This window comes from Carcharodon carcharias, chromosome 34, assembly GCF_017639515.1.
Source record: "Carcharodon carcharias isolate sCarCar2 chromosome 34, sCarCar2.pri, whole genome shotgun sequence".
Lineage (NCBI taxonomy): Eukaryota > Metazoa > Chordata > Chondrichthyes > Lamniformes > Lamnidae > Carcharodon > Carcharodon carcharias.
Genome location: NC_054500.1, coordinates 21,331,154 through 21,346,688, shown reverse-complemented (window position 1 = coordinate 21,346,688; position 15,535 = coordinate 21,331,154). Strand labels below are relative to the sequence as shown.

The window sequence follows — 15,535 nt, the reverse complement described above, 5'->3', positions numbered from 1 at the left end:
TCCCCTGATCTTCTTCGAAACAGTGCACACGGGATCTTTTACCTACACCCGAGCAGGCAGCAGGGGCCTCAGTTTAACATCTCAACCAAAAGACAGCACCTCCGACAGTGCAGCACCCCCTCAGCGCTCCATTGGAGTGTCAGCCTGGAATCTCTGTGCTCAAACCCCAGAGTGGGACTTGAACCCAGAACATTGCCACTCAGAGGCAAGACTGCTACTGGCTCTACAGTGGTGCAGCTGACAGTGTTAAAACGCTCAAGTTCTCACTACCATGTGAGGATAAAGCAGTAAATGTAGCTGTTTCAGTCTTATCCACATCACAGGAGCAAATAAAACTGGCTTGCTGGGGGGGAGAATTTGCAGGGCTATTGGTGGGGGGGGGGTGCTAAGGACAGGGGGAGTGGGATGAAGTGGATAGCTCTTCCGATGAGCCAGCACAGGCACAATCGGCCGAACGCCCTCTTTCTGTGCTGTTTTGCTCTGGGATTCTGTGGCATGGACCTGCTCTTGGCACAATCCTTCCAAGGAATTTAGGCTGAGGATTCCAGATGATGCCTACCCAGCTTGGGTTGCCTTGCTCCGTTACATAAAACAAAACAAAACCCATTCAAACGTTCGTCTGATTTGATCTGAAACAGTTGTACAGGAGCTAACCCCTTCCACAGATTCTGCGCTGTTGCTCATTGCTTGGTCCCTTGCTGGGCTTTTCCGAATAATTATTTTTTTTAAAAGATTTAATCTCACATAATTAACTCCAGAAAACAGGGAGAGAAATCCAAGAATGACTTTATTTCAGGGATGCCTATTCCATAAACCAGCCAGACGTTTGATCAGCCTTTGTGAATTAAATGATCATAAAACAATACTCCTTTAAGTACTTCAACATGTCATACCCTCCGTGTGCAATAAGCGTATGTTTTAAATCACATTCCTTTAAAGGAAATTCTTAAAGGGGAAGGAGACTGCACAAAATGGTCGAAACTATTATTAAGACTGCGCGTTCCCCCATGACATTGCTCAAGAACAGTCAGGATGAAGCAAATTTTTCCTCAGGGAGAGCGAGTGGTGTTCCCCTCAAATCTTAAAATTCACCTCCTTGTTTTTTAATTCCTCCATGGCCTCCCCCTCCAGCCAGCCCAGGTCATCTCTGGGACCTCCTCCAGCCCAACAGCCCTCCGGGATCTCTGCGTTCCTCTAATTCCGGCCTCTTGAGCGTCCCTGATTTTAATCGCTCCACCACTGGCGGCCGTGCCTTCAGCTGCCTGGGCCCCAAGCTCTGGAATTCCCTCCCCAAATCTTTCTACCTCTCCTTCCTCATTTAAGATGCACCTTAAAACCTACCCCTTTGACCAAGCTTTTGATCACCCATCCTAACATCTCCTTATCTGGCACAGTGTCAGGCCTTCTTCGATTTAATGTTCGCAGGACGGGTTTACAGAGTTAAAAGCGCTACGTGAATGCACGTTGTTGTAACTACGAATATGGGGTTCTGATCTTCAAAATGCCATCTGGTGGTAAACAGGAACAGCTTCAGGTGTGACTACCTGTGACAGAATGGGAAGCCCTAACTGATTTAACACGCTACACTACTGGTGTCTCCCTGGGTAGCTCTGGTTAACCTGTTTAACCACCTGCAATGGTTCACTACAGCTGTTGACAGCAGCCATTTCTCTGGCTGATTTTCTGCAGTGTGATCAAGTAAGGAGGTTATGGTGAACCTTTATAAGACACTGGTTCCGCCTTAACCGGAGGATTGAGTCCAATTCTGGGCGCCACACTTTAGGAAGGAAGTGAAGCCTTTAGAGTGGGTGCAGAAAAGATTCACGGGACTGGTCCCAGAGGTGTGGGAGTTCAGTTATGTAGCTAGAATTAGGGGGGAAAGTGGTGGCTTAGTGGTAATGTTACTACATTAGCAACCTGCAGACACAGGTTCCAATCCCATCAGGGCAGTTGGTGGAATTTAAACTTAATAGTTAAAATCTGCAGTTGAAAGCTAATCTCAAATGCAGACCAGGAAACTATCATCGATTGTTGTAAAAACCTATCTGGTTTACTACTGTCCTTTAGGGAAGGAAATCTGCCATCCTTACCTGGTCTGGCCTACATGTGACTCCAGACCCACAGTAATGTGGCTGACTTTTAACTGCCCCTCTGAAATGGCCGAGCAAGCCACTCAGTTCAAGGGCAATTAGAGATGGGCAACAAATGCTGGTCTTGCCAGTGAGGCCCACATCCCATGAAGGAATAAAGATTGGAGAAGCTGGAATTGCTTTCCTTGGAGGGGACAGTTGATAAGGGTGCTCAAAGTCATGAGGTCTCGGGATCGAGTGGATAGGGAGAGGCTGTTCCCCATTGGCAGAAGGGTCAAGAGCCAGAGGAGTGGATTTATGATGATTGATAATAGAACCAACAGCATCATGAGGTGGGGGGGGAGAAACCTTTTTATACACGGTGAGTGCACAGCCGGACAGTGGTGGAGGTAGATTGAATTGTGGCATTCAAAAGGGAATTGGATAAGCTCTTTAAAGGGAAAAAAAATTGCATGGTGACAGGGAAAGGGGTGGGTAGTGGGACTGGGTGAGTTGCCCTAGCAGAGGGCTGGCATGGACACAATGGGCTGAATGGCCTCCTGTGTTGGAACCATCCTGTGATTCTATCACAGCTCTCTGACATCACGAAGGAAAGTTGATAGCACACACTCACCCCTCACTCACTTGTGGTGTCTTGACCAGTTTGGCTGCTTTTACATTGAATTTGCAGCACAAGAACAGGCCATTAAGCCCTACTGACCCATGATGGTGTTTATATGTTTCACACAAGCCTCCTCCCACTCGACTTCCTCCAGCCCCATCAGCATCTCCTTCTATTCATTTCTCCCTCATGTGTTTATCCAGCTTCCCCTTAAATGTATCTATCCTATTCACCTCGACCACTCCCTGTGGGAGTGAGCTCCACATTCTCACCGCTCTCTGGGTAAAGAGGTTTCTTCGGGCTCAGATTTATTAGCGACTGTCATATATTGAAGGCCTCTAGTTTTTGTCCCTCCCACAAGTGGAACACCTCTCTACGTCTTCCCTTTTAAAATATACGAACAAAGGCTTAATCTTCCTTTGGTCTTGGGGGCAGGGTTGAGAATCAGCATCTACCTGCCCATCGGAAAAATCCGGAGGTTGGGCCGTGAAAGGAAAGCGATGAGGAGTTTTCTGCATTGTGAGAATCCTGACACGTGATCATTTTCCAATCCTGTGTCGGTGGATTGCTCAGAAAGCCATTGCTTCAATTACTGCGGCCCAGTGAGTTTGTTCATGTCTGCAGATTTGCTGCATTTCCTCAGTGAGTTTATTGCTGATACAGACTCTCTGCTGCCGCTGAAATATAATGAATCACATCCATCCGAAGGCTGCAAATCACATTAAAAGCGAAAATGAATTTGGGGCATTGAAAGTGTATCGCAGTGGGGGGATTAAACTCCTGCAGCAAGGACACCAACACAAAGCGCCATTGGCTCAGTGCCCACTGTACCCCTCGCTCCTACCCTACCCAAGTCAAAATGCAACAGCGCCCTGGTGGTGTGATCATTCTTCTTCGCAAAGTTCACTCTTGGTCAGCGTCTCCCCCAAAAAATGAGGGAGAGCCAACCATAACTCATCTCTGATATACCCAACAGATATTTAGGAAACTGGCCTCTGCTATCATGTCAAAACTGGGATAGCCGAGCGGTGAAGGGTAGAATACTGGAAGCTTATTTTTACTCACTCACACGCTTTTGTTTACAGGGGCGCATATTGCATATTGTGCAGCTCCTTGAAGTACCCTCCCCCCCCACTTTCAGCCCACTCTTCTACACATTCACGCCACACAAGTGCCAGGCAATGACCATCTCCACCAAGAGAGAATCGAGCCATCCCCCCTTGATGTTCAGTGGCATTACTGTCGTTGAATCCCCCACTGCCAACATCCTGGGGGTTACCATTGACCAGAAACTTGACTGAACCAACAGCATAGATACCGTGGCTACAAGAGCAGGTCAGAGACTGGGAATCCTGCAGCGAGTAACTCACCTCCTGACTCCCCAAAGCCTGTTCACCATCTACAAGTCAGGAGTGTGATGGAATACTCTCCGCTTGCCTGGATGAGTGCAGCTCCCACAACACTCAAGAAGCTCGACACCGTCCAGAACAAAGCAGTCCGCTTGATTGGCACCCCATCCACAAACATTCACTCCCTCCACCACCGACACACACTGGCAGCAGTGTGTGTACTGTCTGTTTTTGTGCTGTAACTACAACATAATCCACAAAAATGGTGGCCTCACCCAGCGATTTGCCAAATACATTTCCTGTTTGCAGCACATGGAGGTGACAGGAATTTCCTGAAGTTGACATCATTCTGACAGCAAATTTTACCCACTATTAAATTAACACTTTGGAGAACGGTACAAATCATAACTTTAGGGAAAAAACATTTCACGTTCTTCATCTCTCCATGCAAAATGCCCCATCTCATACAGTAGCGAACTTCCCACACACACCCCGTGGTGGTGGTGGGAGCAGCAACTGGCCTCAGTACCTCTGAGGTAGAAGTAGGAGAGGGTGGGAATCAGCCAACAATACTGCCCAGTTACCAAGGAGGAACATGAGCAGGCCATTCAGCCCTTCCAGCCCTGCATCACCCTTCAGTAGGGTCAATGCAAAGTGTGGAAGTTGGTGTCATGAAGCTATTAATTATGTAATACTATGGAAAATATTTTTCTTTTCAAACAGAGGTTTAGTCTGTGGGTGTGTCTTAATTGGATTAAAGCCGGCTGGTCTGGGTGCTTTGATGTGCACCAGTTTTGAGATTTAAGAGAGTTAGAGTGCATTGCATTTTTTGAATAGAGCATCAAGAATTGGAGTGAAAACTGACACCTTTCTAGCAGCTACCAAGCAAAATGTTTATATTACTAAAAAAGATTGGGACTATGAAAGGTGTTTCATTGTCAAAAGGTGAAGTTCAAAAAGGCTGACGAGGCAATGAGAATTTGAATTCAATCAGTGGTGGTAGGTATAACTTCAGTAGTTTTCGGGTGTGTAGGGCAGAGTCAATGAGAGATCAAAAGGCAGCTGTAAGCCTCCAACTGGCTCTACAGGAACCAAAGTGAAAAGAACCTCATTTTGAATTTGTAAGGTGAAAATGCTTTGCCTGGTGCCTGGTTAAGTCTATGAGTTGCTGTTGCCTTAATGGAGATTAGTTTGGGAATTTGTTAAAAGTTATGATAGTAGTAATTTGTAGCCATGTATACATATATTATATTTTAACCTGTATAAATTAATAAAATGTTTTATTTAGTCTAAAGTAAAACCTCGAGAACTGATTCCTAAATTTAGAGTCGCATCTCAAACATAACACTTAAAATTATAGGTTATGACAGTTGTTTAAGGTTTTCCTTCTGGGAATTTTAAATAATTCCGCTTTACCAATTGCATCGGTAACAACAGTTGGGTTCATCTGTGATTCCTGCAACAATCAGCAGTTGCCTAAATTCACATCTGACCAATGGTGGACTGGGCAGGATTCTGGAGGAATGCTTTGTGCATCTTTTTAGTCCTCACCAGGGGGGAGAGCTGAACAGCTCTAAACTGGGGTCCGCCTGCCCTCTCAGGTGGATGTAACAGATCCCATGGCCACTATTTTGAAGAAGAGCAGGAGGGAGATTCCCCCTCCCCCTACAACAACCCCTGGGGTGTCCTGGAGCCAATATTTACCCATCAATCCAGCATCGCTAAAAATCAGATGGTTTGCTCATCACCAGACTGCTGATTGTGGGAGCTTGCTGCGCACAAATTGGCAACTGTGTTTCCGACATTACAACAGTGGCTGAATTTTTTTTAAAAATTGCTTCATTGACTGCAAAGCCCTTTTGGATGTCCCCTGGTCATCAAAGGTGCTATCTAAATGCAAGTTATTCTTGTTTATTATTCAAAGATGTTAAAACAGGGCAACACACACAGAGCCAAAGTGAAGACATGTTTTTCAACACTGGGGGCTGGGAAAGGGGCTGAGAGTCCCAAGGCTCGATCAACACACTCTGAAACACAGTGCACAGAAACACACACCATAGAAGCACAGAATGGTTACAGTACAGGGGGCCATTCAGCCCATCATGTCTGTGCTGGCTCTCCAAATGACCAATGTAGCTAGTACCATTCCCCACCTTCTCCCCGTAACCCTGCACATTCTCCCTTTCCAGATAATGATCCAATTCCCTCTTGAAAGCCTCAGTTGAACCTGCCTCCACCACACTCTCAGGCAGGGCATTCCAGATCCTAACCACCCACTGCGTGAAAACGTCTCTCCTCGTGTGACCTTATTCCTTTTACCAATCGCCTCAAATCTGCGCCCTCTCATTCTCGATCCTTCCGCCAATGGGAACAGTTCCTCCCTAGGCTACTCTGTCCGGAGCACTCGTGATTTTGAACACCTCTGTCAAATCTCCTCTCAACCTTCTCTCCTCCAAGGAGAACAGTCCCAACTTCTCCAATCTATCCACATATCTGAAGTTCTTCATCCCTGGAACCGTTCTGGTCAATCTTTTCTGCGCTCTCTCTAATGCCTTCACATCCTTCCTAACGCGTGGTGCCCAGAACTGGACACAATACTCCAGCTGAGTCCGAACCAGTGTTCTTCTCGAACTTGGTCTCTCTCGATCTCTCCGCCGATACTGCCTGATACGCCTCATTTCAGTGAACGAGTGTTTCCAGCATTGGCCGAGGTTTTTTTTTTAAAAAAAAATGTCTCATTTTGCTTTGACTCCTCTTGGTTTCTGAGACAGGTCCTTCACATCCCAGGGATGGACCGACTCCCCCTCCAGTTCAAAGAGAAAGTGCGAGTGGTGGTAGGAGTGAAATGGCGGGGACAAAGGGAGATGGGGTGCGGGGGGGTGGTTTGGTTGGAGGGTTGGGTGGAGAAGGATAGGAAAACAAAATGACTTCACAAGCTCCGGAGTAAATGGGGAAACAAACTCACCAGAGCGTCCACAATCCGCACAGGATATCAGATCTTCAGGACACCCAGTCTTCCTGTTTCCAGAAATCCCACCCAGACAGAAGTCGCAATAGGTGTTTGGAATGATGGATCCGTCGGGAGCCTTCCTAGCTGGAGGACATTACGCAAGAGTCAATATGACGGAGAGAGATGCAAAAATCTTCTTTACATTCCCTGAGCAATGGAATGTCCTCTGCAGCCTCCTGAACACACTTTTCCAGGCAAGAGGGAAGAGGTTTGCTGCAGAAGCAGACAGCGTCCAACTTCCAGTTCAGGAGTCCATTCACGGGCTGCTGGCCCCTGTCTTAAAGGGTCAGTGCCGTGCACTGCCCCTCCCCCCCCACAATAAAATTGGCAGAAAGTTTCTTTATTTCCCCTCCCCCTCCCCTCCCCCTCCCCCGCTCAACGCCCTCCGACAGTGCGTTAATGTCACTCGCTTCACTGTCTTGCCTCCGACTCAGTGGGTTCAAGCCCCACTCCAGGGGCCTGAGTACATAATCTAGCCGGACCCTGCCCGTGCAGTACTCTGAGGTGGGGGGGGGGGTGCTGCACTGTTGGATGTGCTGTTTCGCGAATGAGGGGTTAAACCCAAGCCCTGTCTGCTGCGCTCACATATAAAAATCCCACGGCCACTATTTCGAAGCAGAGCCGGGGAGTTCTCCCCGGTGTCCTGGGCAATTGTTATCCCTCAACCAACGTGACCAAAGGACAAACGATCGGGTTATTTTCTCATGGCTGTTTGTGGGATCTTGCTGTGCACACGTTGGCTGCTGCACTTCCTACATCACAACAGTGACTGCACTGTCAGAAAAAGTCCTTCTCTGGCCGCAGTGTGCTTTGGGAGTGCCTGAGGACGTGAAAGGCGCTACATAAATGCAAGTTCTTTCTCTTGTTTCAAGGCCATCGCTAGCCTCGCACAGACGTCAAGGCTGTGGCGGTGGGGGAGGGGCTGGGGGGGCGCGATGCTTTTGTGAGTGGCTTTCCGATTCGCGACTCCCCCTGCTTCATGGCTGCTTTCCCCCCAGCGGGATGGAGCGAGCTCCTCACTGGGGGATGAGGGTTTCATGCGGTGTTAGCAATGACCCAGCCAGTAAATCCCTGCCTGTGATGAGCACGTCTCCAGTTCACAGAATCACACAGTGCAGAAGAGGCCCTTCGGCCCATCGAGTCTGCACCTGACACGTGAGAAACACCTGGCCTACCTACCTAATCCCATTTACCAGCACTTGGCCCATAGCCTTGAATGTTATGACGGTGCCAAGTGCTCATCCAGGTACTTTTTAAAGGATGTGAGGCAACCCGCCTCCACCAGCCTCCCAGGCAGCGCATTCCAGACCGACACCACCCTCTGGGTAAAAAAGTTTTTCCTCACATCCCCCCCTAAACCTCCTGCCCCTCATCTTGAACTTATGCCCCCTTGTGACTGACCCTTCAACTAAGGGGAACAGCTGCTCCCTATCCACCCTGTCCATGCCCCTCATAATCTTGTACACCTCGATCAGGTCGCCCCTCAGTCTTCTCTGCTCCAACGAAAACAACCCAAGTCTATCAAGTTAGTGTATCCCCTCAGAAGCTACTTTTGGCAGTTCCCAAATCCTTTATTCCCCAGTCCTAAAGTCCACAGTTCACGAGAGACAGCATTCTCCCCTTATCGTATTCAGCCGTCATATTGGATTTACAGACACAGGCCATTCGGCCCACCAGTCTGGTGTTTATGCTCCACTTGAGCCTCCTCCCACCTCTCTTCATCTCATCAGCCCATCAACATATCCTTCTACTCCTTTCTCCTTTGTGTGTTTATCCAGTTTCACCCTTCAGTGCATCTATACTATTCACCTCAACTACTCCCTGTGGTAGCGAGTTCCACATTCTCCCCATTTTCTGGGTAAGGAAATTTCTCCTGAATTCCTGATTGGATTTATTAGTGACTGTCTTATACTTATGGCCCCTTGTTCTGGTCTCCCCACAAGTGGAAACAACTCCTCCACCCAATCAAACGGCTTCAGAATTTAGCATACCTCGATGAGGTCACTTCTCAGTCTTTTCTAGAGAAAACAGCCTATTCAATCTTTCCCCATAGTTGTAACACCTCAGTTCTGATACCATCCTTGCAAATCCTTTTGTTTTGCACCTTCTCCAGTGTCTCTATATTCGTTTTGTTAAGAGGGGTCATAATTGGCCTCAGTGCCCCTATACTGTGATCTCAGTTAGGGTTGGAGGTGGAATTGAACCTGAGTTACCTCTTCTGGTTGGTTTTCATGTGATTTATGCTGGACCTCGTGTGTCTGTGTGGACACCCAATGGGAGCAAAGCTCTGTTTCAGCTGCTTCTCGCTGTGTACATCAAAATTGAACTGAGCAGTGTGATGCCTCTACTGTGCAATAGCCTATTGATCAGCAAGTTGACACAGGAGGAATATCCATTTCTGGGTGAGGTATTTGAGGCGCTCCCAGGAAGACATAACCCTACATAAATCTTCATTGGGTGGAAGGGGTGGGAGGGGAAAACAAACTGGAACTTCACTGGGGCCAGGCCTTGGCTTTCCCTTCCCATCATGCATTCTGTGTTGGCTGACCTTGGCCTGTGCTCTATTTGATTGGTTACAGGGTGTTTCAGTGATCCAATTAGGTTCTTAAGCGAGCCTGTCGCTAGTCGAAATTGTTCCTAATGCTGTGTACTCAGTTCTGACTTGTGGGGGAACCTCACTTCCTCAGGAAGTCCTGAGGAAAGGAGAGAACAAGATGGAGGTCAGAGCTCTCGCGAATCTGGGCTTGTGTCCATTTTATAACACACACAGAGTCCGTGCTGCCAGGGCAGGTATTGCACAGCTACACGCGGAGTGAAACTCTCACTCTATTCTGTATGATTAAAAGACCTGAACCACTCACGTGAGTCAATGTAAAGTGACCTTTACATCTCCTTCCAATATAGAGAAAACAATGGAAGCCTTTCATTCCATTCTGACACAGGATCACCAAGGCAATCGCAGAATAAATCACACAGGGAACATTTCATTCATGCAAATTCGCTGTTTATTGATTAGGATGTGGGGGTAGAAGGTGAGTGGCAGCAGGTGTGGGGAGCCAAAAGCAAATGAGAAACTTCCGTCTCATGAATGAAGACCCGGTTTTGCTGTTCCAATGCTGGTTCTGTGATAAACTTTTCTACCAAGTCCCATTTAACAGAGAGGTTCTGATTTTGGGGCTTCTTCGGATTCACGAATCAACATCTCACTCTCCACGAATTGGGTGCAAGCATCCAGCCTGTGTAAGAAGCCACCAGACAATACCCAATCCTACATTACAACAGTGGCTTCACTGCATAAGGATTTCTTTAGCTGGAGAGCACTTTGGGATGTCCTGGGACTTTGAAAGGTGCCTTAGAACTGGACGTGATTTCTGCCTCTGTCTCTCTTCTTTCGCTGGGTTCAAAGTGGCCACCACCCACTGATTCGTAGCAAGGCAGGAGGTCACATTGCTGTACAAACCATATAAAACTCCCTTTAAAGAGACACACACTCACACCCTCACACTCTCTCACACACTGACACAATCTCACACCCTCTCTCTCACAGACACAATCTCACACCCTCCCTCAAACACTCATACAGTCTCACACTCTCAGTCTCACACTCTCTCACACACTGCCTGACATTCATACAGTCTTACACTCTCTCTCACACACACACCCATACAGTCTCACACTCTCACACACTGTCTCACATTCATACAGTCTCACGCTCTCTCACACACTGCCTCACATTCATACGGTTTTACACTCTCACACAAACTCATACAGTCTCACACTCACACACGCTGTTTCACATTCACACAGTCTCACACTGTCTCTCACACTCATACAGTCTCACACTCTCTCACAAACACTTGTACCGTCTCACGCTCTCTTACATGCTGTCTCACATTCATACAGTCTCACACTGTCTCTCACACTCATTCAGTCTCACACTCATACAGTCTCACACAATCATACAGTCTCAAACTCTCTCACACACACACACACACACACACACACACTCACAAAGACTCATACACATTCACACTCATGCTCACGCTCACTCACACACAGTTACAGTTCCTGTGCTTCTGTTACTGTTCTTCGTAAAGTACCCCGAGACATTTCAGTGTGTGAAAGGAGCAGCATAAATGGAAGGTGACTCTGTTGCTTTGTGCCTGGATCTCAGAAATCGACCATGATTGCAGTTGCCAATTTCTTTATTTCTCATCTGTGATTGCACAGTTCATGAGGCGGATACACACGAGGGACACCATTCACTCCTTACACAGAATTTACAGCACAGAAACAGGCCATTCAGCCCAACTGATCCACATGAACTTCCTCCTGCCCCTGTTTCATCTCACCCCATCAGCATATCCTTCTATTCCTTGTGTGTTTATCTGGTTTTCCCTTAAATGTATCTTTCATGTACCTAACTCTTGAGACAGATTTTCATCTCCACTGCTCTACAAGACGATTATTCCAAGTAGATTTTCCTGAAATTCTTCCTGACGTACTTCTCAAGTTTTCAGTGATTTTAATGTCTGTTTAAACCAGGTTACTTTAGAGGAAATGTCCAGCTCAGGAGCAATATCAACAACACTCAAGAAGCTCGACACCATCCAGGACAAAGCAGCCCCACTTGATTGGCACCACATTCACAAACATTCACTCCCTCCACCACCGATGCACAGTAGCAGCAGTGTGTGTACCATCTACAAGATGCACTGCAGGAATTCAACAAGGCTCCTTAGACAGCACCTTCCAAACCCACAAACACTGCCATCTAGGAGGACAAGGGCAGCAGATAGATGGGAACACCACCACCTGGATGTTCCCCTCCAAGCCACTCCCCATCCTGACTTGGAAACATATCGGCCATTCCTTCACTGTCGCTGGGTCAAAATCCTGGAACTCCCTCCCTAACAGCACTGTGGGTGTACCTACACCACAGGGACTGCAGCGGTTCAAGAAGGCAGCTCATCACCACCTTCTCAAGGGCAATTAGGGATGGGCAACAAATGCTGGTCTAGCCAGCGACACCTAGATCCTAAGCATGAATAAACTAAAAAGGGTCAACACCTTAAAGGTAAATCAGACTAATGATCAAAACAAGACAACATTATAGTCATATCCTGAGGTTTAGAATCTTATGAGGTTTCATAAATTAGAATCGATCGCACCTTGCCAAATGGATGGAGTATATTGACCCTGAAAAGATGGATGTTGGAACATCTCAATCACAGGCCCTTCCACCGCTATTGTGCTAAAACCACAGCCGGAAAGTTCTGGAACGGGAGGGTTTTATTTTTAATTGCTGCGGGGATGGTTTTTTTGTGAAGTTGAATCTATAAGCAGCCGCTCCTGTTTGCTGCACTGTGTCACGTCATTTGCATTCAGCATCAGGAGCTGAAGCGCTCTCTCTCTCTCTCTCTCTCTCTCTCTCTCTCTCGGAAAAAAATAATTCAGAATCTCACCTCAATCCGAGGCAGACAAAGGAAGGATGAGGGTTTGTAATCACATTGTGACTTGCAGCAGAAACCTCGTGCTTTTATATAAGATTTCAGGTGCCTCGTTGTCAAGAGCTAAGGGAATCATTATTCGTTTTTTTGAAAGAGGTTCCGTAAACAAGGATCATTACACGATGAATATAATTTCTCCTAGGCTTATATTTTTCTCAATCCCTCCCCCCTCGGCTGAGAATGGCGAGAGGGTTTGACAGGAAGCCATTAAACAGGCCTCCCCCTAATTGAAACTATCAAATGGACTGAGAAATATTAAGCCTAAGGCCTTCACTTATATTTTTCAGGGAGCAAGATGAGTGGTTGTCATGCCAACCGAATAACCAGGGCAACAAAGCAATCCAATTTCTTTCTCAGTCTCTCTTTAAATAGACAAGGCAGGGGAAAATAATACACACACCAGCTTATTGATCCTTACCCCTCCTCCCAACTTCATATTTCTCTCCTTAATATTGCAGGTTAATCTTCAGCAGAACAGACCGAAGCCTTGGATGGTCTCCCAGACTCTTGTGAGCAAATAGTGGGGGCCCCACACCAACCACGTCCTGGGATTAATTGGTTTTCCATTGTTAATGAAAGCAGGGCTGGCATTTTGATAGTGCCTTCACCACCTTGGGATGTTCCAAAGTGCTTCTCAGCCATCAAAGTCCAAGGCTTTCTGTTGGAATGTAGGAAAGGCAGCAGCCAATTTGCGCACAGCAAGCTCCCACAAACAGCAACGTGACAACAACCGGATAACCTGTTTCATTTTTTTTTTGGTTGCGGGATAAATATTAGGGGTGGACGTGGAGGAGAACTCCCCTGCTCTTCTTGCAATACTGTCGTGGGATGTTTTATATCCATTTTGAGCAGGCAGATGGGGCCTCAGTTTAACGTCTCACCCAAACCCGAAAGACAGCATTAATTAGAAGACTTTCATTGGGAGTAAAGCGCTTTGGGACATCCTGAGGTCATGAAAGGCGCTATAGAAATGCAAGTTCTCTCTTTACCGAGAATCTTGCCTCATCGCTAACACCCCCCACCCAACACCGCCCCCACAATAGAGTATGAAGGTTTCACACACCCACTGTCACACGTCAACTAAATCCAGGCCAGGGAATACACATCCACAATATGATAGCTTAAAAACTTTCCACGTCTCGCTCCAGTTCCCCCTTCCTAACAAGAACATAGCAAGTAGCTAATAGACTGATTCACTGTTTTCAGTTCTATATGTGTGTGTCTTGGATCTGCAGACGCTGGGAGAGATGCCAACGCAGGGGGTTTGACAACGGGATACCGTGTCCATTGCAATAGGAAAGGAGAGCGGCTTGAGAGCGATTTTAAAACACACCAGCAGCAAAAACTTGCATTTATATAGTGCCTTGAACATCCTCTCAGAGCATTATCAGACAAAAATTGACACCGAGCCACAAGAGGAAATATAAGATCAGATGACCAAAAATTTTTTCAGTGTTAAGTTTTGAGGAGCAATTTAAAGGAGGAGAGAGAGGCGGAGAGATTTAGTGGGGGGGGATTTCTAGGGTGGTTTATGGGCTGGTGTAATGATGGTTACGCTCATTGAAGGAGCATTCACAACTCGAACTGTCCATCACTTCACACTGTCCTCCAAGGGTCGAGCATGAAGAAATGAAGATGATATTCTTCATCGTCACTGCGACAAACAAGCGTCGTCTCCCTTTAAAGACAATGCTGACATTGCACACACGGACACGATCGATCCCAGGTACAAACTGTGGTGTCTGTGTAACTAGGTGATCTCAGTGGCTGACGTTCTATTCAATGGTCCCTCAGTTGCTGGATTCTGTGGAAACTCACACCTTGAGAGAGGTGGTGGTGCCAATGGTAAGGTTGCTGGACTGGTAACCCCGAGGCCCAGGCTAACGCTCTGGGGACAGGGGTTCAAATCCCACCAGGGCAGTGGGTGGAATTTCAATTCAATTAATAAATCCGGAATTGAAAGCTAGTCTCAGTGATGGTGGCCATGAAACTATCAGTGATTGTTGTAAAAACCCATCTGATTCACTAACCCCCCGCTTAGGGAAGGAAATCTGCTGTCCTTACCTGGTCTGGCCTACATGTGACCCCAGACCCACAGCAATGTGGTTGGCTCTGAAAAGCCATAGTGGCCTGTTCAAGGGCAATTAGGGATAGACAACAAAACCTTCCTACAAGGGAATAAATAAATGTCAGGCTATCAATTGTGTTGATGTATGGGTCAGGCTGTTGGGAGCACCATGAATTGGAGCATGCTGACCCCTACCCAAATCTCCAATTCCTGACAAGCAAGAGCCTCAGGTTGAGGTGCTCCCTCACTCTATCTGCACTCACAGAAGATGAAAGCAGGGGGCAAGGAGAGTTGAACCTGGAATACTCCTCCAGATCAAATCCGTTGCTGTTGAAGAGCTGTTTGCAAGGTTGTCTCGACAGCTAGACTGAACAATCATCAACAGAAAGCATTTAACAGAAATACGTAGAAGTGGTTGGAGTCCTGGACAGTTCCTAATGAAGTATGAATGCTAATGAACTAGAACAAAATGGGAATATTATTTGGTCTCTGAAAAAAAAATCTGCATAATTAAGTAGTGCAAAGAAATTCTAAAAATAGTGCTTTTTTTGCCACTTCCCTCCCCTGCAGAAGGTGAAATCTCTTGAATTTCCACAGGAGCCAGATTCCCTTCAGTAACCTGGTCACTGATCGGGTGCATGTCCGCAGGCAATTCCATCACAGTGGGCTTTGCATTCAACAATGATGGCCAGACAGGGAGTGGGAACCCTGGTCGATTTTCTTCTTTGATAAACCAGTGACGGCCAATTTTTGGTGCCTTCATCTGTTCAACCCTGGGATGTCCAGCACCCTAAGACCCAGGGCTCGATCTGGACTTTGGAACAATAATGTTGGAAAATCCCTATTTCTCAGGGATAGGGAAATCATCCGAACTCCTCAATTAGATTCTAGCCTGTAGTTTTTAGTT

The 15,535-nt window shown here is 47.0% G+C and overlaps 1 protein-coding gene across 1 annotated transcript in view; it reads right to left on the bottom strand.

Moving 5' to 3' along the window:
- The window catches only part of dpf1 (D4, zinc and double PHD fingers family 1), a 66,362-nt gene that overhangs the window by 15,439 nt on the left and 35,388 nt on the right, over positions 1–15,535 (bottom strand). Inside the window, exon 8 of the mRNA XM_041179303.1 lies at positions 7,006–7,134. Coding sequence (XP_041035237.1) covers positions 7,006–7,134 — 129 coding nt within the window. The remainder of the gene's footprint in view (positions 1–7,005; positions 7,135–15,535) is intronic.